The 27,229-nt window shown below is 38.8% G+C and overlaps 1 protein-coding gene across 1 annotated transcript in view; it reads right to left on the reverse strand.

The window, feature by feature from the left end:
• The window catches only part of RSF1 (remodeling and spacing factor 1), a 60,616-nt gene that overhangs the window by 18,698 nt on the left and 14,689 nt on the right, over window positions 1-27,229 (reverse strand). The window contains exons 2-8 of the mRNA XM_059838402.1: window positions 16,854-16,945; window positions 12,451-12,543; window positions 11,617-11,822; window positions 9,493-9,650; window positions 4,048-5,777; window positions 1,360-1,557; window positions 68-172 (exon numbers count right to left, since the gene is read on the reverse strand). Coding sequence (XP_059694385.1) covers window positions 68-172; window positions 1,360-1,557; window positions 4,048-5,777; window positions 9,493-9,650; window positions 11,617-11,822; window positions 12,451-12,543; window positions 16,854-16,945 — 2,582 coding nt within the window. The remainder of the gene's footprint in view (window positions 1-67; window positions 173-1,359; window positions 1,558-4,047; window positions 5,778-9,492; window positions 9,651-11,616; window positions 11,823-12,450; window positions 12,544-16,853; window positions 16,946-27,229) is intronic.

The following is a 27,229-nucleotide window of genomic DNA, read 5'->3' on the forward strand; positions in this document are numbered from 1 at the left end:
GTCCCAGCCAATCCCCACAACCACAAGGGAAGCTGCAAGGAAGAGTGAAGTCACACAGGAACCGTACATGCTGGCAAGGCGGGCAGAACCACTCTCCATCAGGGATGATCATCAGCGGAGGGCGAAGGCAGGCTGTGTGGTAGCCACTGTCACAAGAGTCACATAACAAAATCTGTGCAAACAAAACATGTCATGAGCATCTTTTGGCATTCACATGTAACAAGCTCCACAAATACTTCCCCAGCCAACGCAGAAGTGTTTGGACTGTGCCAAAACAAAAAAAAAAAGCCCTGTACCACACTTCCAGGGCCAAGGGTGGTTTTTGTCACAGGAAGTCTATTTATCACAGTTTTCCATGCTAACACCACATTTCCTCTTACTTTATCTTCTCAGCACCTAGTACTACTGGACTACATGGACTATGCGCCCTTAGCGTAGAATGTGGTAATGCTTTCCAGATCCTAGACTAATTGGAAAACCCCATCTGAACAAGACATGGTACTATCTGTTTTCTCTGTTTTTCTAATGCAGGAAATCTGGCCTTTTTCCTCAGTCAGGATAACTTTATGACCTGGGCAGCAGGGACAAAATCTTGCAGGCTTGCAGGGCATCCACAACTAGGCAACTACTAAAAGTTCATACTTAGTTGGGAAAAATTTGAGATAACCCTTTCCATAAAACTTGAGAACAAGGCTGGCATAAGCTGTGTGTATATCTACTCAAATATTTATCTCTAACATCCTAAAGGGGAAACTTTCTTTTAGCTATGCCAGGATATCTGTCAAACACCTAAGAGTGGGCTTATTTTCTGGATTTAGGACTTCACATGATGATTTCCCAGATAAACAGAGGAATTCATGATGGTATCTACCACAAATAAGTGAGAACCACAATAGCAAAATCTTGTTGTGATCTGTCTGGGATTTCACTGTACTGAGTCGTCAGGGTGAGATGCAGTTACATCCAATGAAGATGATTATGCAGCTGTGTGGCTATGTCACTGATACCTTGTAAAGGAGACATCACACTGCTGGGGTTCTTTTTAATGTTGCTTCCTCTGCCTTCATTGCAACTGCAGGCATAACCTCTCAAAGCCTCACCCAGACCGATTCTCAATGGGCTGAGGCGCGTTACACCTTGTAAAAGATGCTATTTTTGTTTTGGCAAACAGGAGAAGTAACTTCCTTCCCTTCTTATTCAAGGTAACTCATCTGAGTTTACCACCTAAAAACTCCAGGGTTTACCACCTAAAAACTAGAAGACACACTCCTACATATGGCCACCCTGAAGAATGGTGTGCCTTCAGACACCATCAAAGCCAATCCACAACAACCCATAGAAGCTTTCCCCAAATCCTACCAGCTCAGGATGATTGGGAAGGCCACACTTCTTGCAGGGCTCATCGTCATCAGCAGGTGGAGCTTCTTCTTCCTCCTCTTCCTCTTCTTCCTCCTCCTCCTCAGAGTTTTTTTCACTCTCAGAGTCCTCAGTCTCTTCATTACTTGAGTATTTCCACCTGCCACGTGTCCGCGTACCTGTCCACCGCACTTTGCTTCTCTGTGAGACACCATTTCAAAGAAAAAACACAAAGGAAGCCCACAGAGTTTCTTCCCAGATCTTAAAAAAATATTTGCCTCCAGAGTAAAGTGATTCATTTCAGTCAGAACAGCTGCAGTAAATTTACAGCAGAGCATTTCAAAGAATATATTGTCTAAGATCCTTAAAATGCAACCAGATAAAGGGGAAAAAAATGCATCAACATACAGAAATCTTCAAGTAAGATTTAAAAGTAGGAAGACAAATTTTTACACTCAGACCATTTTCTTCTATTTTGACAATGCCAAATTCATAGTGAACATGGTAAATTCCACACTTAAATTTTCTGACTTTTTCATGATAACTTGCTTCAACCCAAAGAGAATCTTTTTTTTCTCCCACCTGCCTTCCAAAGAGTTTATGCATTTTATTTTACTTTGAAAAATGTATTTGTTTCTGAAATAAGATCATTGAATCTTTTAAGTGCATAACTTCCATCTAGGTCTTCTTTCATACTTATATTTTTCATTATTTTCCTTAAGTGAAACATGATTCAGTTGGTGATTCTTTTTTGCTAATCAAAGGGGCATCTACCCCCTTCTATAATATACCATATTATGAATGAAAATATTTTGAATATATATATTACCATATTTTGAATAAAAACCAGGTTTCAATTAAAAACCAGAAGACTATTCTGAATTACTTAAACTACTTTGAGCAACTAAGATATTTTAGATTTAAAGCAACATGTCAAACAGAAAAAACTTTCATTCCCATTGACTGACTTGTTTCTCACACCCATCATTCTCTCACAACTTATTACCCCCTTCCCACAGACACTGAAAAGAGAAAATAATTCTTCCAGCTTTTTAAATTCAGAATATTTTGTGGATTTTTACTATATTATTCACAGACCTGAATAAGCTGAATAAACTAAAATGCACAAAATAGTCTATTTCTCCTGCAGAATGGACTCGTACCAAAGCAGCATTTGTCATATTGGTAAAATTTTGTTTCGGGTTCTTAACATCAGTTTCTACCTGTTTTAGAGATTTTACTGTTCCTTAAGCTTTAGCAGCAAAGGTACTTCAAATCCATTACAGAGTCTCAGTTTAGGCTATGGATTCATCATACAGCAGCACAACTTCAAATTGGTTTTTATAAGACACATCTTTTCAAAGAAAAGGAACCCCAAGATAAAAAGTACGCTATTAAAGATCCTGGTTTTCTTCATCCTGTTTAAATGACAGAAGCATAACAGCCTCAAACTTCTTCCTCTATCATAACTATTTTAGAAAAGTAAATATCTTTAGATCTCTTGCTCTTTCACAAATAGAAATCAAGTTAAAACAGTTAAAACAACTCTAGCAATAGCACCTCAAAAATCTAATAACTTTCAGGACTTACAATCCCTCTTATTTTCACATGTTTTCTTTTTTAATTCAAATCTTCAAATGAAAAATTTAGTTTTTATTTCCCTGTGCATGTGACAGCATTTTTCAGTATAGATGTTACCATTCACTGAAAAATCAACTATTTGTTCATTTTATTAAGGTTATCCAACATACCAGTATGTGAAAGAAACTTTCTTTCACATTCTAAATGAGTGAATGCTTTGGGACATACCAGTATGTGAAAGAAACTTTCTTTCACATTCTAAATGAGTGAATGCTTTGGGAAACTACATCAGTCAAAAAATATGTTGCAGTGGAAAATTAATAGGATTTTACAAGTTGATTTTTAAAAGTGCACTTAAAACAAACTCATAAATGTGCACAAATACAAACTCATCATTCGTCTTTTGTTTTGTGCTGCATATCCAGAGAAAACAGAAGATAAATTAATAAAGGGTTATTTATAAATACACAGTCTCAGAAGCACACCATGCAAATCTGTGTTTAACTTTCTGTGATTATATTAACATCATGTACTTTGAAAGATCTCTTTTGCATATGAAGCAAAATCCTGTACTCACATTAAAATGTGTATCACATATGTGAGAAAAGCTAAATTATATCATGAATTCACCACAATATCTTTAGCTTCACTTAAAAAGCTAAATATTTATTTAGTCATAATATTTTTATTCTTCCGCGTTTGTTGGTTCCTTTTTAGCTTATGATCATTCTGACCAACCAGACACCAACAAGTATCCATCTAGTAAATCCATAGGAGTTACAAGTCTCTACTCAGCCACACAGCCAGACAGACTCACACCTGACCGTGCCATTTTTCAGAAGAATTCACTCAGGTTGATTTGGTCTACTTAGGTTGGTTTACGTGACAGATTTTATAAACTGTCAAAGCTTATAAAAAGTCAACAGATATTAGCACTCTCTTAGGGGGTCTTTTTAAATTGCTTAAGTTCACTAACTGGATTGCAAAGCTAGTTTCTTGCAAAAGCTGACCAAAGGAACATAACCCTCAGTATTCCTATGTAAGAGTATATTCTCCTTATAGATAAGACTGGGGGTTTTCTTCACTCCCAAGTAATAAAACTGTATTTACCTTATTAACTTTAGAATTTGCCTCCTTCTCTTGTTTTTTTGCATCTTCTTTTCGTTCTGGTTTTTGTGCTGCTGCAGGTTTCTCCCCTTCCTCTTCAGGTCGCTTCTTCTCAGGCTTCTGATCCCGAGTCTCCACAACTTTCGGAGTAGGCTTGGATATTCTTGGTGACCGCCTTAATGTGCGGCCAACACTGACCTCTTCTGGCGGTGTTTCCGTCTTTCTCTTCCGACTAGAGATCCTGATTGTTAATTTAATTCCTTCTTTTTGTCTTTCAGAAGTTATTTCTTTATTTTCTGTTGCACAGGTTTCTTCTTCAGAAACTAGCTTATATTTAAATTTGCTTTTAGGTACTGGAGATTCCTTTTTACTCTCTGAGGAGTCCTCTAGATTAGATGCATGGGCATCATCTAATCTATCTGGCTCTGTTTTGGCAGCTTCTGGCTCTTCCTCTTTTTTTTCCAGTTTTTCTGGGCTGGATTTTTCTTCTACTTTGCTCTCCTCAGGTAGAGCAATTTTACTATCAGAGTCCTCCTTTTCTGGAACAGGTTTCTCTACTGCAACAGGTGAAGTGGGTGCAGGAGGTATCTCAGCAGCTTTTGGAGAGTCGTTTTTCTCCTCAGGCTCATCTTTACTTTTCAAAGTCTCTTCATCAGCCAGTGCAAGCTTAGGCAGTTCTGCAGGAGCAGATGCATTTGGGGACATCTCTAGCTTCTCTGAACATTCTTTGGGTGGTGGCATGCTGTCATTTTTGAGCTCAGTGGCTTGTTTCTCTTCAGTTGTTTTGGCACAGTCTTCAGAGTTTGAAGCCTCTTCTGCTACTGTCTCAGTAGTTGTGCTGTCAAGGGACTCTTTTTCCACAGGACTAGATTCCTCCTTTGAAGGCACTTTCTGGTTAGAAACCTCAGAGACCACAGCCCCGATCTCTTTCAGCACAGTTACTGCATTTTTCTCAATCTCACATGTTTTTATAACAGAATTTAAGGAGTCTGATACTTTTTCCCCGCTTTTTCCATTTTTCTCTTTTAATGAGGTGCTGTCTTCCATAGCACTAGCAGAGTGCTCTGACTTACTATTTTGTATGACACTCGGGGTTATTTTTTCACAGCTAACCTCTCCATTTACTAGCACTTTCCCATCAGGACATAGAGCAGTAATGGTAGGGACTCTCTTAAAAGCTTCTTCTTCTGGTTTCCCTTCTTCCTTCAACACATCCTTTGTTGGAGTAACACATTTACACAGGGGCCCTTTTATTGGACTGTCATAGTCATCTGTCAGTTTGATCTCTCGCTTTTTAAGTGGTATTTTTGCCTGTTGGTCATTTTTAAGTTTTTCACTTTCTTCCACAGATTTCTCCACAATTTCCTGTGGAGTTTTGACATTAACACAAAATTCTAACCTCTCTGGCTCATGAACTGCTATTTTGTCCATACAGCTTTTCACTTCTTTTAGGTCTTTGGGTTCTGTTTTGTTTTCCTTCACCTCTACTTTAACAGGCTTGACATTTTCCTTAAAGGAGTCACTTTCTTCCCTGACAGTTTGCTTTTCTTCATTGTGTTCTGAAGGTTTTTCTAATTTCACTATTACTGGCAGTTTTATAATTTCTTTTTCTTCCACTTTCTCAATTTTAAGTGCATTTTCATCTTCTTTGACCACAGGAGGAGGAAGGCTTTCCGGTTCCACTGACTGTTCCTCTACCTCCTCTTTTTCTTCTTTGATTTTCAATTGATTTTCTGTTGACAGAGAAAAACAGCTAAGAAACAACCAACGGACCTATAGGATTACAGAGAACTTCATCAAAACAGAGGCATACCTAAAAAACCCAACAGCCCAAGTCTCACACAAAGGACTCTTCTCTTACTGAATTAGTAGAATCCTAGCTTGTCTAATAGTATCATTAAACAAGTGGGCTGACAATTTTTAGCTAATGAACCACTGTTCAGTCTAGTTATATATCAAGATAAACCCAAATTTCAGAAGCCAGCAGCAGAACTCTAGATTTATCCTTCCTTCAACACACATCTCAGTCTCTTCTTCAGTATTACCACAATACTTCCAGAGGATACATAAAACCTAGGCAGAGGCATGAAATCTCACTTGAGTCTCTGGGCTATTTCAGAAAACAGAACATGGTGTAAGATTCCATGGCCTTCAAGAGAAATTCCTCAGAGAAATGAGTCCCCTGTTTGTACATGTTTTTATTTCAAGATACATTTAAGTATTGTATTTCAACAGTTCAGAGAAAAGACATTCAGCATTATGGCTTACGGCAAAATTAATCCAGGTTCTCCAGGCAATGACTACATCTCCTACATGCAGACAATATTCTACACTCACTTCATCGGCAGTTTTTAAAACAAGCAATGAATAGTAGCATATCCCAGGAAACCTGCAGAGCTTAAAGAATCAGGTTATTCCACTTTGCTAACTCAGATTTAGATCATTAGGGCTTGAAGTACAGTTCCAGCATTTAGAATAAACCATACAGCTATTTTGTCACTACGCACCTCAGCTTGCTATTTATTTTTACTACAGCCTCTTGATACTTTAGGGTTTTGTATTTTACCAACCATTTTGTGTCAGCCAGAAACAGAACTAATTAGAAGAAGCAAATACAATAGCACTGTATATACCAGGACAGCAGCTCCTGCCACCTGCAAGATGTTTTTGCAGGCATGCCACAACTGTAAACAAAAAGGTGATTTTTTTTCCCCCCTTCTACCTCACCCATCTCCAACTGAGCTAGTGCAGTTTTTTTTTGTATGATGAGAGCTTTCAAACGTGTTTAAAAATATACAAGGGAAAGGACATGACAGCTAAAAATTACATTGAAGAAATTAAGCGTTTTAGAAAAGAACAGTGAGGAGGAATTCACAGATCATCTATTTTCAAATACAAGGCATGTATCAAGATAAACCTCAGTATCAGTACAGTAAAGATGCATGTATAAGGCTCCAGAACTGGCAAGGGGCTTAGAGATGCCCATTTTGACGGCTCAAGGCTGGCTTTTCCCCCTTCATAGAAGTGATGCCTAATCAGAGCCCCTATAACTGCCTCTACAAAGATATCTGTCTGTAGCAGTGAGAATTAGGTATTTTCTCTGTGTCCAAATTCTTCCACTTTCCCTCTATTTCAGTCTGTCTAAACTTTGCTCAGACATTTCTTCCTATCACCTACAGCTTTCTCCCAAACTTCATTAAGGATCACCAGAATCGCAAAGCCTCTCCATACCAAAAATCAGCAGATGCTCTATAGTTTAACAACCTGAACTAATCACAAAATCTTTCACATAAACACAAAATGACTCAGTCTACGCTACTAGAGTCAATCAGTCAAGCCAGTAAACATGTAAGCACTGGGTTAGGTTACCATGTATTTGCATGTACTAATTTAATGATTTGTGGAAAATGGCCAAACTCAACAAGTGTCAGGTCTTCCAGCACGTTTTCCCTATATCTTAGTAGGGCCTTCAGTGCAATCCCTGGACTACAAGGAGGAGACACTACAGTTTTTCAACTGAAAGGCTCTAAGGAATGCACTATGAACACACTGACAGCACTCAAAAGGCTGCAAATGGAAATAATTTCATTATTCATTACATACGTGGGACATGGACCTGTAGAAATGAGGCCATGAAGATGCTCAGAGGGTTGGAGCACCTCTGCTAGTGAGACAGGCTGAGAGACAGTTTGGAGAAGGATTTGGAAAGACCTTATGACATCTTCCAGTACTTAAAGGGGTCTTACAAGAATTTTGACAAGTGCATGGAGTGATGGGACAAGGAGGAAGGGCTTTAAACTAAGAGAAGGTTGATTTAGATTAGATATCAGGAAAAAATTCTTCAGTGTGAGGATGGTGAAGCACAGGTTGCCCAGCAAAGCTGTGGCTGCTCCATCCCTGGAAGTGTTGAAGGTCAGGCTGAAGGGGCTCTGCACAAATCAATCCAATAGAAGATGTCTCTGCTCATCACAGGGAGGCTGGACTAAATGGCATTTAAAGGTCCCTTCCAACCCAAACTACTCTATGACTCTGCAGCTAGCGCCTAGAGGTGATTTTACACCAATACACAGCCTAATGCAAGTACTGGGCCAGGTGAGTTTGCCAGAGGATTTGGAGAATTATCTACACTAGGGACATTTAAAATGGCTGCTCCTGAATTCAATGTAAAGCAAAATCGTATCTGAAGAAGAGGTGTCAATCAGCTGATCTACGTTGGCTTGACTGAGACAAAAGCACAATCAGTACATGGAATTAATTCTGCAGTGTTGGTAACTATGCAGGTTGTGTTGGCACCTACATGCAGAGTTAGATACTGGAAATGCCTTAGACTGAAAGATAATTCTAGAGTGTCGTGGCACAATTGACTGTCATTTCTACAATCATCTCTCAGTACTTCCACAACAACTCCAATTTTACCTAAATATTTATTTCTTCTGTTCTACACTGCTTGTTGTAAAGAAGAATACAATAGTAATTCCTTCTCTCTGATACCCAAAACCAAGACAAGCCTTGGCTAATTCCACATATCCAATTAACTTCAACACATTTGTAGAAACACTGACTAACACACTAGAATACTTAAAATTTGTTTCTGATTGTAAAAATATTTTCCTGCATTTTAACAAAATAATAAGACTAGGTAGTAAAACTGGGCTAAAATTACTTGGGATAACAGGCTTCTAGTTTTTCAAGACCTGAAAGAAGACAAGATTCTTAAGAAGTCAAATACTTCCGGCTGACTGATACTTAGTAAAACCAATGCACAAATCAACAAGTCAGGCAAGTTACCAAACACGTGCAATGGCATGATAATAAGGAAGGAAAAAGGTTCTTGGCTTTGATCTTTGAGATCTTTTCTAACCTAAATAATTCTGTGATTTTAATAACAACAATATAATGGAGGCAGATAAGGACAGCCTCACTTCAACAATGTTTCAGCCATTTCAATTGTTTTAACTCAAGCTCATGTCTTCTTGAAATATTTTATCAACTGTGAAACATTTAAGGAAATAACCTATATTTTTCTGATTCAAACTCAAAAGCAAGAATAAACATCACACCCAATACGGTCTTGATTTCAATCATGGCATTGCACAAGCAGATTTCTTTTTCAAATTTTAATGTTGCTAAAACAGGAGAAGTTTGGCAGCTGCTCAATGCTCCACAAAAACATACAATAATGAGGATTTACAGTATTATACAAAATGTGCAGGAAAAAAAAAGCTACTGAGAAAACATTATTTACACAACTCTCTTCCTATAAATAAGTGTTTGAAATTAAATATGTATTGAAAAACCTCCAAATATATTCAGAGTTAGAAAGTATTCAATATTTACTTGATTTGCTTTTTTAAAGTCCTAATCTAACACAGTAACTTTCTGTGAGGCTGAAAATTCTAACATTGCCACAGAAAAACACCTAAACTTTGAGAAAAGAAGGCAGAAAACCTTGTGTAGCTGCTTCTTCACCCTTTTTGGTGTCTTCATCTTCTATGCTTGGACTTTCACGTGATGAATTCTCCTGCTGAGAATTGCTATTTTTCAACAGAGCAGGATCAATTTGTGCTTTCAAGAGCTCAAGGGTCTCGGCAAGCTCATTGCGGTTTCTAGAAGAGAAAAACACACTGTTTGATAAGCCACTTACTTACCCCAAAGGGATTCATGAAAAGTAAACAAACATTATCTGCTTAAATTAATTACCCTGAAAACCTTATCGAGTTATATAGTGCAAACACAAGCAAACTGAAATGTTTGTCCCACCAGTGGCTGCACCTTTGCAGTCAGAAACCTTTCAATTTATCCATACCAAAATAAAAATATTGCTTTTGGAAGGACCATATCTACTTAACTATCTCAACTCAATTCCTGTTGCGTCTTGATCCAAGCTGCTACTAGTATTCTGTTATTTAGTACCCTCTCATTAATCATCACTGATTGTTCTTTGCTGTTTCTTTTTTTCTCTCAGCAGTGAACAAACTACAGCTCTCTGCTCATGCACCAAAGAAGCAACCATATCATTTGAGTGAAATTTGCAAAAGAAAACAGCAAATTAATTTAGATACTTTTTGCAAGTGTTTATCCTTAGCACATGAAACAAACAACACCACCAAGTTGTCTAAAAAACTCCATCAACTCAAGTTATGACAGCAAAACCATTGGTGCACATCTGTCTGAGAGTGAATCTCAGTGCACTGGAACTCCTTAATAAAACTGTACATCCAACTATTAAAAAAATCCACCTTAATTTATAAAGAATTCGAGCCATGACTGAACAGTCATTGCTTTCTTAATGGACTAGAATAATAAGGCTCTCACATCTGTTTTTCAAAGTCAATGTTCAGCAATTTGTTTTTCCCAGGTTTACAGAAAGAAAGGAAGCCTGCAACAATCACAATATGTGGAGTCTCATGAGTTTTAAAACCATTTCAGATTTTTTAATGCATTACTGTGGTTTTCTGCTGTGACTGTGGAGTATTAGGTCCTTCCCAGCAGAACCCTGGTTTCTTCTTCCTTTGGCAATGAATTTTGGAGTCTATAACGCATGGAAGAGATGGATGATGCACGGATCAGCTCTTAATCTGTTTGTCTGGGCACATTTACTTTATTCCCCCACAACAGCTGTATATATGTAACTTGTAGTGATGCTTATCATTTTATGGCCTATTGATGGTGGTTTAAGTATTTCTGTATGACTCCCTCAGTTACTGAAATCATGGCAGTGTAAATAACCTGCAGACAGTTTGGGTTGGAAAGGACTTTCAAAGACCAACCCATTCCAACTTCCCTGCCATGGGCAGGGACACCTACAAGACCAAGTTGCTCAAAGCCTTATCAAATCTGGCCTTGAAGACTTCCTGCAATGGGGCAGCCACAGCTTCTCTGGGCAACCTGTGCTGCTGCCTCACCGCTCTCACAGAACTTCTCTGTAATATCAAATCTAAATCTGGCCTCTGTCAGTTTGAAGCCATTACCCCTTGTCCTGTCACTACACACCTCTCTAACAAATCCCTCTTCCCTTTTCCTGAGCCCCTTTAGGTACTGGAAAGGGCTCTGAGTTCTTCCTGGATCCTCTTCTTCTCCTGGCTGGACAATCCCAAGTCTCTCAGCCTGTCTTCACAGGAGAGGTACTCCAGCCCTCCAAGCATCTCCTTGGCCTCCTATGGCTTCTTTCCAACAGGAGTAATTGCAATATAATTTCCCCAAGAACAAATCTGTCCACTTGGAGCTTTCCTAACAAGGCTGAAGTTAAGAAAGCAAGAGTGTTCTGTTTTCTAAGGCATTTAGCTGGCCAGTAAGGAATAAGGAGCCATCATCCTCAGACAGTCTTCTCTTGCTACGCTTTCTATATATTTACTGTAGCTTGAACTAGCAGGAAACAAATTATGTGATGACTCCTACCAACAAATCTGTGAGTTACTTCTGTACATGATTTTTCACTAGAACGTAGATGTCAATGTAGAAAATCCCACTGTCATGAATCCTACTGTGTGAGAAATGAAGATTTGTTGAAATACATTTCTGAGCCCGAGTCACAAATAGCTATAAACCCCACAAAATAAAAAAAAGGAATACCTAACAATGCACTTCCATGTGGATCCATCTTGGTCGTCCTGTTCTTCTATGTACATCCTGACATTATGCTCTTGATCCAGCTGATACCAGTACATGAGGCCGTCCTTGTCCCGACCAATGGGCTGCAGGCGCATGGCGTCAGCATCCTCCTCGTTAATGATATTCTTAAACTTTAGATTGTCATCAAACTGACATTCGCAGAGATACTGAAAAGGTAAAAAGACTGGTAAGATATCAAAAATATAAACAGAAAGAAGAAAATCAGGTGATTTCAGTGTGATTTTGAACTTGTTTTTAGGCCTCTCCCTGTTGGATCTGTGTGTCATCTGTAGCTATAAGTTTTTTTCCAGACCATGCTGTTTTTAAATGAGAGATAAGGGTTTGGGTTGGTTTTGGGTTTTTTTAACTTGGCTAGCTTAGAAAGTTTATTCTCAAATTTTATTACGTAGCACAAATTATCTCATTCTACAATAGAACCCACACATAACTTGGAACCAACCCTGACAATTTTGTCAAGACCACAAAAGACTAAGTCTCATTTTGCCTTTGGAATTCAGCAAGGAAACAAACACATTTCAAAGTGTGTATTACAAAGACAAAGAGCTCTTGACACAGCAGTAAGCATGAGACAATTCTCACACAAAGTGTGAAAAATATGCAAACCAAGTGTTACATGCAGTTTGGGTCCATCCCACTACAATGAATAATATTATGTCTGTTCAAGATCAGCTCTATATCTAATATATGCGCTTATGGTTCAGTCAAGCTAAGTTTGCAAGACCTTAAAGTGAGTGAGGAAGCAGTAACTTAGAACCTTAGAAGATGAATGTGTACCTTCAGAATCCCCAGTTTGCATTCAACACTCATTTCTAGGTATCCTTTTTTTTCCATCTCCCAAGCCCAAGTGCTGTTGAATTCTTGACATATCTGTTACAAACAAAATAAGCATATTTCTAAGGTTAGGAGAAAAAAGCAACTTTAAATTTTTTTATTAGTAGTACCTTTACTACAATAATTAATTATACATGATCTCTTTGGAATTGCAGTCAGAAAGTCTTACAGAAAAACAAAAAGTAAAACTGAGGCATGTTAGCAAGCACTGTTGAATTTTTATAGAGGAGGAGATCGAGGTCCTGATCACCATCACATTCTCTAAACATCCTAAATTAGGTAGCATGATTCTGGAATGGGAAGGTATTAATGTCTTTGCTGTGTACAAATCTCAGATTTTTCTATTTGTCTATTTAGAAGATAAATTCTCTCAAGCAGACATGACTTCCTACTATACCTCCTTGCAGCACTTAGCAGACAAGTTGCCAGGGTCTCTTGAGGCCCTCTAAGTCCTTCAACTGTACTGCAGATAACAAATGCAACTGCTACTCACTCTACACTGCGGAATTATTACTCTTGACAAAATATCTTGAGCTTCAAGTTGCTTGACAAATATTTTAAAATATTTTAAATATAGCCAATTTCAATTTATTTCAAGCAAATAAATTCAACCACACCAATACGGGAGAAAAAAATTCTATCACCAGAAAAAGCAGTAGTAGAGGAGAAATAGATTGAATCAGCATGAGCTTGAATAATAAAAGTGAAGAAGAAATTCCCTCTCCCCCTAAACAACTCAGACATGCTTAAGCCAACTCTCAGAGAAGAGACAAGCTGCTCATCAATTGAGGACACATGGTGGGATCTCCAGTCAGTGAGGCTATTCCAGTGGAAATATCCATGAAAAGGCAAAAGCTGATCACAGCTACACCTCCAGCTGGAATTATTTTGAAGTGCCACTGCTGAACTACAACCGTCAAATCAGCGCAAAAGGTGCTGCTGCCCTTCAGTCTACAAGGCAGGACTCCATCAGAACACTGCAGTCTCCCAGTCAACAAATTATTATTTACATTAAGATACCGTTACCAAGCTACTTAGAAACCTGCCAATCACATCTGAGTGCAGCTTTCTCTGGAAACAGCAGCAAAAATAATCCTAAATTTCACCCACCAAAGATACAGATTAACTGATTCATAATGTAAAACTCCACCAGGGCTCCAATCAAGCAAAGGGGCTGCAACCCCTCCCCTGTCCCCACAGCCACACTATCAACCCTCCACTAGCCCAGTACTGACACCATTTCTCAGGTGGCACAAGGGTAAGCCTGCAGTTAGGTCAGCCTAGGCATACCATAAAGCATGACTTTAAGCTGTGACCTACAGAAAACAGTGAAGAGCACTCTGGTCACAAGAGATCCTGCTGAAGAGCAGTTTTTCCTGCTCTGAGGTTAAAGAATATTACACAGGGACTTCTCTGATGCCAAGCCAAAGCTCACAGCAGGAGACAATCGCTGCTCACTCACAAAATGAAGCTATTCTACTTTCCTCTCCTTTTCAACCATGTAATAAGAACACTGGGAAACTCTATATCAAAACCCTTGCTCAGGGCATATGCCAGTTGCTGTTCATTACTTAGTCATTAAGTATGAGAGCAATAATGAGAAGCTTCATGTGCTATGAAGTGTGTGACTGTCAAAGCAAAAGCTTTGAGACATCAGAGCTGATGAAGCATCTGTTCAAACTGAAATGACTACATTTCAACAATTAAAAACCAGATAATTGTGCTTTCTCCTGACAAGTGCTGTCACAACCCTGAACTACATATCTCATTGATCCAGACTCTGCTGAAATCTTAGTCTCTGCCTTCCCAGAGAGGATGCTTCACATTGATCACAAAGCTGCTGCTTGCAGAAACTCCTGGCTTCTGCATGCTAAGAGTGGTTAGCACCTTCCCACCCTGCAAGAAATGCTGAAACATCCCTCTCAAATAATTCCAAAGCAGCTATGATGGCATCCAACACTATTACCGTGCCAAATGTTCACTTTAAACAAGGAAAACAGGAACATGAAAGAGGAGTCTCCTTGACAGAGGAGTCTCCTTGGGTGGGACTACAAACACCTGAATTCTAACAATCAAAAATGTGTTCAGAATGTGCTGATTTTATGTTGAGGGTTTCAGATGGAACAATGCAGAGAAATCTTCTCTGTATAAAAATCTAAGTTATGTCTGACAATAGTTAAGTAAAACACTTTGTCAGGAGAAAGTGCAATGTGACCTCACTATATGTTTCTCAAAATCAGCTAAGCTGGACACTCCCTCTTGGTTGTTGGAATGCTTGGGACCAGTCATTTCTTATCTCAGCCACACATGACCACAAGACATTCCTTGTGCAGAGGACGGAAGTCAGACTCACAGAGACCTACAGCCATTTTCTTCCATAAAAAACTAGTGCACACGCTGGTGGATCCAACTTGGGTGGTTCACCACCAGAAAAGGGAAGGGAAAGAACTCTCAAGTACCATGTTCATTTCCTATTCCAAAATATATCCACCTGTCAAAATACCAGCCACAGCTCAGAGACAATTTTTATGATACTCTATATATGCATAACAGTCAAGTGAGGCACATTTTATAATTAGTTGGTATATAAACAAAATATAATAATTCATACCTGCATAAATATTAAGAGCATGTAAGTCTGAATGCCCTCCACTAAAGTTTCTGCCTAAATAAGAACATCTAGAATATATCAAGCCCTATTTTATCAAAGCAACACATCAGTAGTTTCTAACAAAGGAAAACCAGGTCAACTTTGCCTCCCAGAGTGTCATCAATAATATGTGGAGCAATACTGCAGGCATCAAGGAAAAATGCTCTCAGCTGTTCCACATCTTTTCAGTTTTTCCTGGCTTTTGTGGCATTCCCAATACTCTTTCTTGTTTTTCTAAATTAATCATACTCCTTTGAATTGGGGACAATATTAGCATACCTTTCTAATTAGTTATATTCAAATTCCTTTGTTCTTCAAGGTTTCTTTGAACCACTGGCCAGAATAAGCTTCAAGTTAGCTCTGGAGACTGTTAAATGAAGTAGAATTTATTAACACTTACTTGGTCTTAACAGGGGTGTGAGGGAGGGTTTCCTTACTGCTTCCCTGAAGAAGAATTTCCAAACTGCTTTGAAGAAGATTTTCCAAACTACTCCCTCAAACTTGTTTTATCGCCCTGCCTTCTGCTTACCACACAACTGGTAAGTGGATCCAGTGGGGTACATAAGTTCATTAGCCAGAGTTGGGTTTTCTCAGTTTGCTGCAATGGTTTTTGGTTTTATTAAGGAATTTAACAAAATTCAGTAACCACACTAGTTGGTAATACACAAAGTACACGCAAGTTACATAAATTATTACATTACTATTTTCAAAGATTATCATCAATGCTTTACAGTTGGTTAACAGGTCAAAATTAACAAAGGGCCTTCAGCATGTTATTCCTCAAGACATTCCCAGCCCTAAAAACATCATCATCTTAAAGGGTACACAAACCTCAAGACAAATTCATACCTCTGTAGAGCCTACAGACAACATTTAAGGGGGACACCTGCAGCTGGATTTGCCAAGTGCCATTATTTGTACGGTTGCTATGACCAAGATGCTGTATTTCTAAGCAAGATGTGATCACGGCTGTACAGACAATAACAAGATTACAATTCTGTGGATTAAAAGACACATGGAACATATCCAGAGGGGAAATGGTAACCTATTAATTTTGACTACCCATATATTCTTATTTTTTGAAACAGTGTAAATTATTTAAACTTGAAACTATTTGTATGTAAAGTGTCAACAAAGACACAGCTGCAATTAAAATACCAAAACAGAATTATGCAAAACAATGGGATGCTCTATTTTTACTGATGCATAATTACATTTTCACCTTAGCTGTGCCATTCTGAGCATGCAGATATAAATCACTGCAATACTTTCTTTTTTTATTAACACATGCTACAAGACCTCTGTATGGTTCCTCTAAGAATATCAGCCAAATCACAGTAATTAAATCATATTCAGACAAGCGATATACAATGAACTGCTACTGTATAAATCTCTGCTCAATTTAACCCATTTGCAGGATACTAAATCTTCTTTATTTAGTGTCTTAATATTCAAGAAAGTATTTTTCTGCCAATTATGAGGGTGGGCACTCTTTCACATGCAGAAGATGGTGCCTATTTTCAGAGACCTTTTTCCACAAGCCTAGGCAGACTGCAAGTTAAGCTGGGATCTGATGTATGCGTGTTGATGCTGGTACTGCCCAAGGCTCCTGTAGCTCATACTAGGGCGTGCTCACGCAACTGCTCATCACAACCTTATTCCAGCATTGCAGAATAATACAACATGCATACGGTACCTTGATCAAGTATTTTTCCCATCTGTCTGCTGTGACAGACTTCCCAATCTTTCTCATCAGTTTCAAGTGAAGCTCCACCAATTCTTTTGGGACTGTAGCATTGAGAGAGAGAAAAATAAAAAAAGAAGTTGTTAAGTCTGGTGCAAATATTCTTCAATGCTAAACACTGATAATACTGAAACACTGTAACATATTAAGACATTTTAATAAAACAGAAACTTCAAGCCTGCTGAAGAGCTGCCCTGCAACTGAGAGATGGAGGAAAGTTAATTTAATCATGACTCTTTTTGTTTAGATTTACATTTAGGATAATCATCACCCTTCAATTCAAGGATATAGAGCTCAGTGATAAACCTGTGGAAATTCTGGCAGTGTTAAAACCACAACTGTACAGGAACTACTCCAGTCAAACCCCCACAAAAATAATACTGCAAGCAACACGCCTGCAGCTGCCTCCAGAAACCCCAAAGCCATACTCTGCACCATGCCTGGAATATCACAGGATCCAAATTATTTTTCTCCAGGGGTATGGTATGGAAGAAATGTTCCTGAAACTCTGCTCTCACAGATGCAGCTTTGCTATACACTTACTCTCTCTGATACTGAAGGGACAGAGAGGTACCTCAAATATGGGGCTTGAAGAATGGTTGCCAGAAGTGCTGCCAAGTACAGCTGCACCAGTGCTGTCCTAAAAATCAAAGTTTTCCAAGAAAATTTATGTATCTCTTAGTGTACATGCCTCAGAAACAACTTCAACAGCTTTTCTCAGCTCACATCTGTGATTTATAAATCAATTTGGCACCACCAAGTGGCAAATTTGCAGAACACTGATTTTGTAAGTTAATGAGTAGCATAGCTTCTAAGAACTACGTAACTGATAATTATTAATGAAATTCTACATGCCCAGTGACATCAGCTTTCTCATCTGTAACTTGCTGAGAAAAACTCCAAAAACTAACTTTTCAAGTATTTTTATTTCTCTACTCTTTGCAAACAATTTTATATTCTAAAAGCATTTTCAGTACTTCATGCACACACACGTTGAAAGCTTTAAACCCAATAATTTTTATTCTTATAATTTATGATTTTTCTACTGGTCTGGTAGCATTATTTGACACAGGATAAACAGCTGGAACATCAAATGTGTTTGTTTTAAAGTAGATGCCACTGAGATGTTTGTTCTTTTACTCATTTATACATTACCTCTGTGAATCTTTTTAATATCTAACTTGAATTCACCCAACTTTTCTTTGTCTTTCAATCAAATGCCTCAACTTTCACGGAAACATAGTGAGTTGCTAAAAAATGCTTGTGTTGTGTATGAAATTTCTTTATTTCTGAAACAAACTCCTCGAATAAATAAAGGCAAATAGTAACAGCCTGGTATCCTCAAAGAGACCTCTTTTCAGTATAGATAATTCATAAGCAACAAGTCCTGGCTTGTTCTTTTTCATTCCATTTACATATAATATTTCCATTACATACTGAAGACACCCTGCTTTTTCTGAAAACTGATGCTTTTCATTATTTTGAACACTTATTTTAAAAGGAACAAGATCAAAGGTCTTAACCCCAACAAGTGCCAAGCAGCTGGCACTAACAAAATTAAGCACAAAGTACTTTATACACATGAGCAATTCTATCTATTTAAGTCATACAATTAAACCTCTGCTGTGTTTGTGTGTCGTGGACCTGAGCCAGAGTATTCAAAATCTTTCTGAATCAAAGCTTTTCTTCAACATCCTTTTTTGTTTGTTTTTAAATCAGACCTTTTTATGGGTATGTACTCATTGGAATCCGAGTTTAAAGAAGCACAGGTGATTTGTTTCAAAAAATCAAATTCCAGTCACCACAAAAATCTCTGCTAGAGCTTTAGTGTGAGAAAAAAAATGGGGAATATGAAAAATTTTTTAAATTGGAGTAATATGCATGCTCTTGGATAAGCACTTCCTGTGAGTTGTGTTAGTATCTACAGATACGTCACCGTCTCAGTTTCAGCATTTCAGCTCCTGTATTTCTAGGATCTTCATAATGCATCAATGTGATTACTTTTACAAATTTCACTGAACACTTCATATCCACTCTCTGTTTACTACTCTTTCAAGATGCTTTTCATGTATTATGCAGTATTACTGACTGGATTTCTGGGCTGGCTTTTCGCCTCTTCCCTTTGCTGAGAGGAATCCCACAGTACACGCCTGGTGTAATGAAGGAGCCAGGAGTTTTGGAAAAGAAAACTGATGTCTAGTTTGCTCTCTAGGGAGTGTGTGAAGTGCAGCCTGACCAGCCATATGCCCCAATAACCACAGGAGCAGAAGCCTACAGGACTGAGAAACAAACTTTGTATTACATCCAAAGTAACTGTAAATAATAGGACGTACACCTGACTCGTCCAAAAACGCCAGCTAAGGAGATGGCCTTGGAAGGCTAAAGAGTGGTGGCAAATCTCTCCCAAAGCACTTACGTGGCAGGGAGTAAAATTGCACAATGAAAACTTTAATCCGCTCAGAAATGCATTGAACCTGCTTAGATTTAAATTAACTCACTTTTGTTCAGACTACAGAGAGAATTCCTGACAAGAGTTCATTGAATTGAGACATCAGTAAGGATCATTTTTACAAAATTGTTCTATCCTATATGTAAGAGAAAGAACATAACACCAAAGAGAATGAGCATAATTATTTTGGGTTGTGTTGCCGGCTGGTTTCAGCAAATAACAACAGTAGACAACTATCTCCTTTATAAAATTTCATCTCCATTCATGTGGGACCTGCATCACTCATTTCAGGAACTTGTGTAACAATGTTCGGCATTTGTAAAAATTTCACATAAGGGAAGGAACAATACACAGCCTCCTTCTTGTATAACTGCCATTGTGTGTGAGGTTCTGGTCAAAAAAGCATGATGAACTATTTAAAAAACCCTCTAAATATGAATTATATTCTCAAACTTTTATAAAACTTTGATCTCTCTGGAAAGTAATACAGGAGTTCTCTAAAACCTTCTCAGAATATGCTTAAGCAGTGGAGAAAACACTAGAACTGCGCACAGGGCTAATAGCAGTTCTTCTTTTACAAAAGTGCTGTACAAAAATTTCAAAGAATTGGCTATAATTAAAGCATGGTGCATTCTACTAGATATTCAAAAATACATACTTTTCATAGGAAGAAGTCATAAGCCAGGACGAATGAGTCACCATAACCAATTATAAAGCTTCTGGTGGAGTTCAGCCCATTTGTTAAACCCTATACTTCCCTGGAAGGGAGGTTGTCTTCTGGGCCTCACACAAGTGTCCTTTGAACACTATTCTGTCTATTCCAGCATTTCAGAGAGCATCCTATACATCAGTCACATGTCTAATAAATTCAGGAACACCAGAATAATTGAAATGGAAGAGAAAACATACAAACATGTGAAAACCCCATCAGCTGGCTAGAAAAGCTGTAACTTTCAAACACCTACACAACCACACATTAAAGACAACTTCTCATGTAACCATAACCCCATTTCACCCCATTTTCCCTGCCAAAATGAAAAGGCTTACAACTCACCTAAAAAAACCTGAAACAGCAGCTGAAAACAGAAAATATGACAAAGTCCTGAGTCCAGCAGGAGGATGGGGGAATCTGTTATTTTGAAAATTATTATAAACAAAAAAACCTTGGTATAAAAGCAGATCTGGAGTGCCGGACACAGAGAGGAGGATTGGAACCATGATGTACACAGAGCACCTGGTACTGAAATGGATTACAAAGCCTGTGCCTACTGCTCTCCTTCTGGGACCCAGGAAGAGAACACTGAACTCTTAGTGCTGGGGGGACCTGGGGTGGAGGGAATAAAAAATAAAACTCTGGGATGCAAAGGCTGCTGGCAGTTTTCATGCTTCACGAACACAAACAGGTCTTCCCAGTTACACTAGTAAACCATTTTCCATGCTAACTTGTTTTGGCAAGTGGAGGAAATAAAGTGACTCATAAGACATACATGGCAAATATTTCCATTAACCATACGTTCTTTTTCATCCTTCTACCTTGACCAAAATTACCTCTGCATGCTATGACTGCACTGTCAAATAACACCACACTGAGCAAGAGGACAGCTGAGATTGATGAGATCATTAATGATCTCCCACCTCCTTTCTGCTAAGGGAAGGCAGCTCTCAGCAACCAGCACACAGCTGATGTGGATTAGCTACTGGCACCCTGCATGGAGTTTAATGGCAAATAGGAGACGGTTTCCACCCTGCTCAAATCGCTCTGCTGTGAATGCCAGAGGGAGCTGTCCTGGAGGCACAGACAAAGGTAAGAGCATCTCCTCAGACACCAGTAAAGAGTTTGTACGGGGCCACTGGAACAGGCTGCACAGAGAAGCAGTGAATGCCCCACCCCTGCAAGTACTCAAGGCCAGGTTGGATGGGACTTGGAGGAGTGTGGTCTGCTGGAAGGTATCCTGGCCCACAGCAGGGTGGTTGAAATGATCTTTAGGGTTCCTTCCAACCCAAACCATTCTATGATAATTTACCACTTAGCTCATCACACAAACCATGCAGTTAATTCCCTTTACAGACAGGTCCTTAGGCACAAATTTGCTTAAAACCAGTCAGCTGCATCCCTTACGAAAGGCACAAGAGTCCCCAATAGGCATGTGACCACATTTCCAGCATCTTTAATATTCTTCTTAATTTCTGTGTGAAGTCTGAAGTCCCACGAGCAGTCTGAGGCAGCAAACATCTTGTCTTCTAGATAAGTTTCAACCAAAGAGAAGTCCCTCGTCTGTTTCATTAAACAACTTGCAAACATTGAGTAAAAGAAAGGGAACAGCATCTCCCCTTTGGTACCAGCACTGGTTTATTATAACATAAATATTCTTCTTGAAGAACTATCTAACTTGTTTCTTATCTCAACTCAGTATAAGGACAATGTGAGACCCTTTTAGTTATTCACAGAAGTTTATAGAACAGAGAAAAATGGCAGGCTTGGTATGAACTTGGCATGATAAATACATGGAAAGACAAAACTCCCTAGTTTGAACCCAGGCAAGAAAATTCAGTAAACCTCTGATAAAAAAAACTGTGGCACTAAGGAGCCCCATCTTCACACAGCAAGTCTGGCATAAAAAATAACAAATTGGAATCATGTGACCTCATGAGAAAAAGAGCAGTTGTTCCTGTTTGAAAGGACAATCTAAATATTTTATTTTCTGAGTCATTTGATGAGTATTATCCTACCAAAGTGTGTGCCTATTAAAAAAAAAAAAACACACCAAAAAACCAACCAACCAAACAAAAAACAACAGCAAAAACCAAAACACACAGGAAAGGGGAAAAAATGAAACTGCTCTGCCTCCTGAGTAAATGAAAAGAGCAATTAAACATGCTGTAATTAAACCACAGATCAAAACAGAATGAACAAGTCACCAAGTAGCAGTTTTATATCCTGTTCCTAGAAAGATTGTTGGCAGTCATTACAAACAAACAAACCATGCTCACATTTAAATGACATTGTTATCCTAGGAAAGTACTTTGAAATCTGGATGCTCACCAGCTAGATCATTTTCACACAAATATCTAAGAACATTTATCTCTCTTGTCTGTACAAATACATATTAGAAGACTCTTCTTACCTGGACTATTCAGAGCAGGGGTCACCAACATTAGCCAGCAAAGGTAAGATTTTTATCCTGCTGGTAAACCCCCTCTGACACATTCCCATGCAAGGAACCCAGCACACCACCTCATTCACTGCTGCTTGCAAACAAATCGTGACCAACATGGAAAGTGCTCTCAACTGGGACCAAAATGCCTTTTCTACCCCCAGTTCTTTTAGTAAGTTGCATCACCAGCATAACAGACATTGCTAGCTGAGCTGCATCCTGACTTCATTGTATCAGCCAACCCAGCACTGCCAAGTCCCAGCAGTAAACCATGACCCCATGTGCCTCATCTACACATCCTAAATATGTCCATGAATGGTGACTCCACCGCTTCCCTGGGCAGCCTGTTCCAGTGCTTGACAATCCTTTCCATGAAGAAATTTTCCTAATATCCAAACTAAACCTTGTCAGCACAACTTGAGACCATTTATTCTTGCCCTATTGTTAACTGGGAGAACAGACCAACCTCCAACTGGCTACCACATCCTTTCAGGCAGTTGTGGAGTGATAACGTCCCCCAAGCCTCTTTTTCTCCAGAATAAAAAAATCCCAGTTCCCTCAGCTGCTTCTCACCAGACTTGTGCTCCAGATCCTTCACCAGCTCTGTTGCACTTTTCTGGACACACTCCAGCATGTCAAGGTATTTTTTGTACTGAGGGGCCCAAAACAGACCACAGAATTTGAGGTTTGGCCTCATCAGTGCTGACTACAGGGGGACAGTCATTGCCTGGGTCCCACTGGCCACCCTACTGCTGATACAGGCCAGGATGCCACTGGCCTTCTTGGCCACCTGGGCACACAGCTGGCTCATGTTCAGTGGCTGTCAACCAACACCACCAGTTCCTTTCCCAAGAAGCAGATTCCCAAACACTCTTTCCTAAACCCATAGCACCACCTTGAGCACCCTTTCCTCCCATATCTTTTATTCTATCATCTTTCCCTGTCTGCAGTTCAATCTGATTATGCTTTGCCTTCTAATGCTCACACTACCATCAGTTACCTTCTCACTGTACATGAAACTGAAATTTAAAAAAAAAAATCACTTTCACTGTCATCGGCATAACTCCTGAAACTGGAATTAAAGGCCATATAAAAGTAAACAAAATCACTGGAGAGCTGTTCTTCAGCAGCCCTTTAGCAGACAGAAGATAGCTTCATCTTTCACAGGCCCCCTATTTCATTCTTTGGCTACTAAGTGACTAGGAATGTTGGGGACTTTTTAAGCTAATATATTATAAGGAACAGCAGAAAGGTTAACAAAGGCAGCACTGATGTTAGAAAAAATCATAAAATTTAACTGGAAAAGCATGCTGTACTGTGCAATGAAAAAGAATAGGAGGTTGAAGAAAAAAAGAATATTACTTTGAAAACAAGGCAGGAAAAAATAGCACATAGAAAAATTTCTATTTTAGAAACTGAATATAGTCCAGGAAAGACAGCAAATAAAGCCCAGTTCACTGACTCAAAAATGTATTGAATAAAAAAATGGGCTCCAGTCTACAAACTTAGGACATGTGAACAGTAAGACAAATCAAACTGTGGCAGCAATATGCAAACAAGCAGATTGCCCTTAAAAACAGGTACTGAAAACATTTGAAATTGTCACTGGTAGCCATTGTTGGCAGTTGACACACATGCAGTGACACCACCGTACATTTCTACTGTCTAAAATCAAGTACTTGACTTGCTGATCCTTCATTTAGGCAGATGCAAAACCTGAAGGAAACTGCTGGGACCACACCCCATGAAAACAAAGACACCCCAGCACAGGTATCTTTCATTCTAGCTTCATTGTAGCTGATACAGAGAGGAAACTAAAATTACTCCAGGATTCTCTTGCCTGCTGATGCATCTCAGTCTCCAATACAACCAAGACTTTTAAATCATGAACAGAAAATCCTCCTCATTTCCTTCCTCAGCCCCGAACTGTGTAATTACAATTCTCAAATAAAGTGTAGGTATGACAAAGGTGAAAAGTAATTGTAAAGACTACACTTTTAGTAGTAGACTCTAGTGTGCTTCACAGCCCCTCACTGCAAGTATGCATCTCCAGGGCTTCTGGAAACACTGGGGTAAGTTCACTTCAGAGAAGTTTCAGTAGTTTGGGTTTTTTTCACTGGAAGAAGTGGGCAGAGATGAGCTGCAGTGGGTGGCATCAACATGCCCAGTTCAGGCACTGGGAGCCAGCCTTTGGAGAATGTTGCAGAATACACTTGCCCATTGCACTTGTGCTAGGAACAAAGGTGTCCTACAGAAAGCACAAGTGGAGTTAAGAGACATAACAAAAAGAACAAGCAGGTTGATCAGAGGGCTTGATCCAACTCTGCCATAAGAAATGCTAGAGAGGTACATATTCGGAAGCACAACCCCTCTCTGGGAATATTGGAAGCAAAAGGAGGATTTACATCCCGATGTCAGTCTGGACTGAGGCACTTGCTGGCCACTACAATCATAGAGGCCCACATTTGCAGAAAGGATGTAAGCAAAAGAAGTTGGGATGGCAATGTTCACCGTGCTCACCTTTTGATCTAACACTAAGAAGTTGCACAGACATTGAAGTGGTAAAATTTTATTCAGTGTCTTCATTCACTCTCAGATCAAAATTACAACTCCCTCCTAGGAGGGTGGCCAAGACAGAAGGCAAGCAACTAGAAAAGAAATGCTCTAACTTCTGTTAAAAGGAGCCTGAATTTTCATTCCTATACTAAACTTCTGGAATTTTGTAGATATTTTGCCTTTAAAAAATAGGAAAGGGCAGCAACATAGCAGTAGGATTCATCTAAGCACCTGGACAGATATCTACAAATGTAGATACTGACACCTGAGCTAATTCCATATAATCCATTTACAACCCACAAAGAGAAACACACTTTCAGGAAGAGTCAGCCCATCCTGAAGTAAAACATCTGAGCTCTGCTAAATACACTTGAAGAGATTAATTCTGTTACAGAGTGTCTGGCAACTTTTTTCAGTGAAAACCACCTCTTCCAGTAGGGGAAGGTCTTAAAGATACAGGAGTATTATCAGGTACTGGGGATGGGTACATCATGTTCTTAAACCCTTCCCTAAGCTCTTACACTCCCCAGGAAACAGAGAATTACCACTGCAGATCTGACTCCAGCTCCTACAGTTTATCTGTGCACAAACACTTCCAGCAGACAAAAATCAAATGTCTAAGTATGGCAGCATTTAACTTCAGATGAAAGCTTATATCCTGCTATGTTAAACTAGAAGCATCTTCAGTGCAGTGAACTAAGTGAAGTGTTTAGTACACATGAACATAGATTTGTATACATCAGTAGTTAAGAAGCTGTCAGCTTTATTTAGCTTTATTCATATAATGAACATAACAAGCTGCTTTTAACACTTTCTGTTAGAGCATAAGTTGAATAAAAGTCCTTTTTCACTCCACTATATGAAAAGAAGTAAACGCATTTTAATCCCTCACTTTGTTTTGGTACTAGAAACGTCCCTGTGGTGTCAATTGTGCCACATTTCTCAGGTACTGTCCAAATGTGAATATTGACAGCATTAACCGAGGGAGGATGTTGATTATACTACAAAATCACCTTCTCCAAATCACCTTCTCCCACATCTCTCACTTGAATAAAATGGCAATATTAAAAAACTCAGGCTGAATAAAACTCGCTTTTCTAAAGCAAGTTTCATTACCAAGGTTACAATTCCTCAATCTTCTCTTCAGATGGAAAAACCCAACCAAAAAAAAAAAACAAAACAAAAAACCAAAACTAAGCCCCACAACACCAAAGAATCCCAAATATTTATCCTCTTCCACACATCATGTAAGATCTACTACAAGGACACTTCTGTCCTTTTTCAGATTTAATTTTAGAAATAGTAGGTTTTTTCTCTAGTCACTGGTGATCCAACCCATATTTCAAATAACACTCATTTATACTCAGGGATTCACCATTTTATCTTTCATCTTCCAACAATTTCACTCAACCATAGCAACAGCTAAGTATTTCTTTGTAGTTTCTCAGTAGCTGTCAAATATTGCAGACACCTTTTTTTTGAAAACCAAGTCTTAAAAACCATAATTTCTTTCATAATATTTTTTATTTACTGAACCCTAAAGAAGTAAAAGAAAAAAAACTACAGTGCAAAGACACACATTTTATGCTTTTCAAAACATCCGGCAGCAATGAACTGGAGCAGAAACATTTGAGTACTATTCAGTAAGCATTTGGTATTTGACAGGCAGCAGCATTATGCGAGCATAAGGTTTTTTTAAGGATCGGGATACGCAAACTTTGAAGGTGAAGCCAACTCAAGTCATTCTGCAATGCAGAACATGCTTCCCTGTCAGCTGGAAATAAGTAACTGCATGCTTGTTCTGCTCTAAGGTAATATCAGTTCATTAATCTACCAGCAGTGCAAGTGAAATTTCAAAATAATTTACAAAAATATCAGCCAGAATGAGATGCACCATATCAGAGACTTGGACAAAACAATCATAACAGAGGAACACTTCTAGCAGCTGACAAAGATTTCTGTGAAAGGTAGCAGTCACACAGCTGGATGAAAGTCATTCTGCAGATGAATTCATGATCCCAAACAAAGAATTCTACAACTTTAACCCAATTAGCACAGAATTTGAGGGTTCTTTTAAAACATTTCAGAATTAGTAGCAACTTTTTGTCCATTATGTCTAATGTAACCCAGGAAGCATGTAAGAATAGAAATTTAAGAAGCAGAATTGT

This window comes from Haemorhous mexicanus, chromosome 2, assembly GCF_027477595.1.
Source record: "Haemorhous mexicanus isolate bHaeMex1 chromosome 2, bHaeMex1.pri, whole genome shotgun sequence".
NCBI classification, from domain to species: domain Eukaryota; kingdom Metazoa; phylum Chordata; class Aves; order Passeriformes; family Fringillidae; genus Haemorhous; species Haemorhous mexicanus.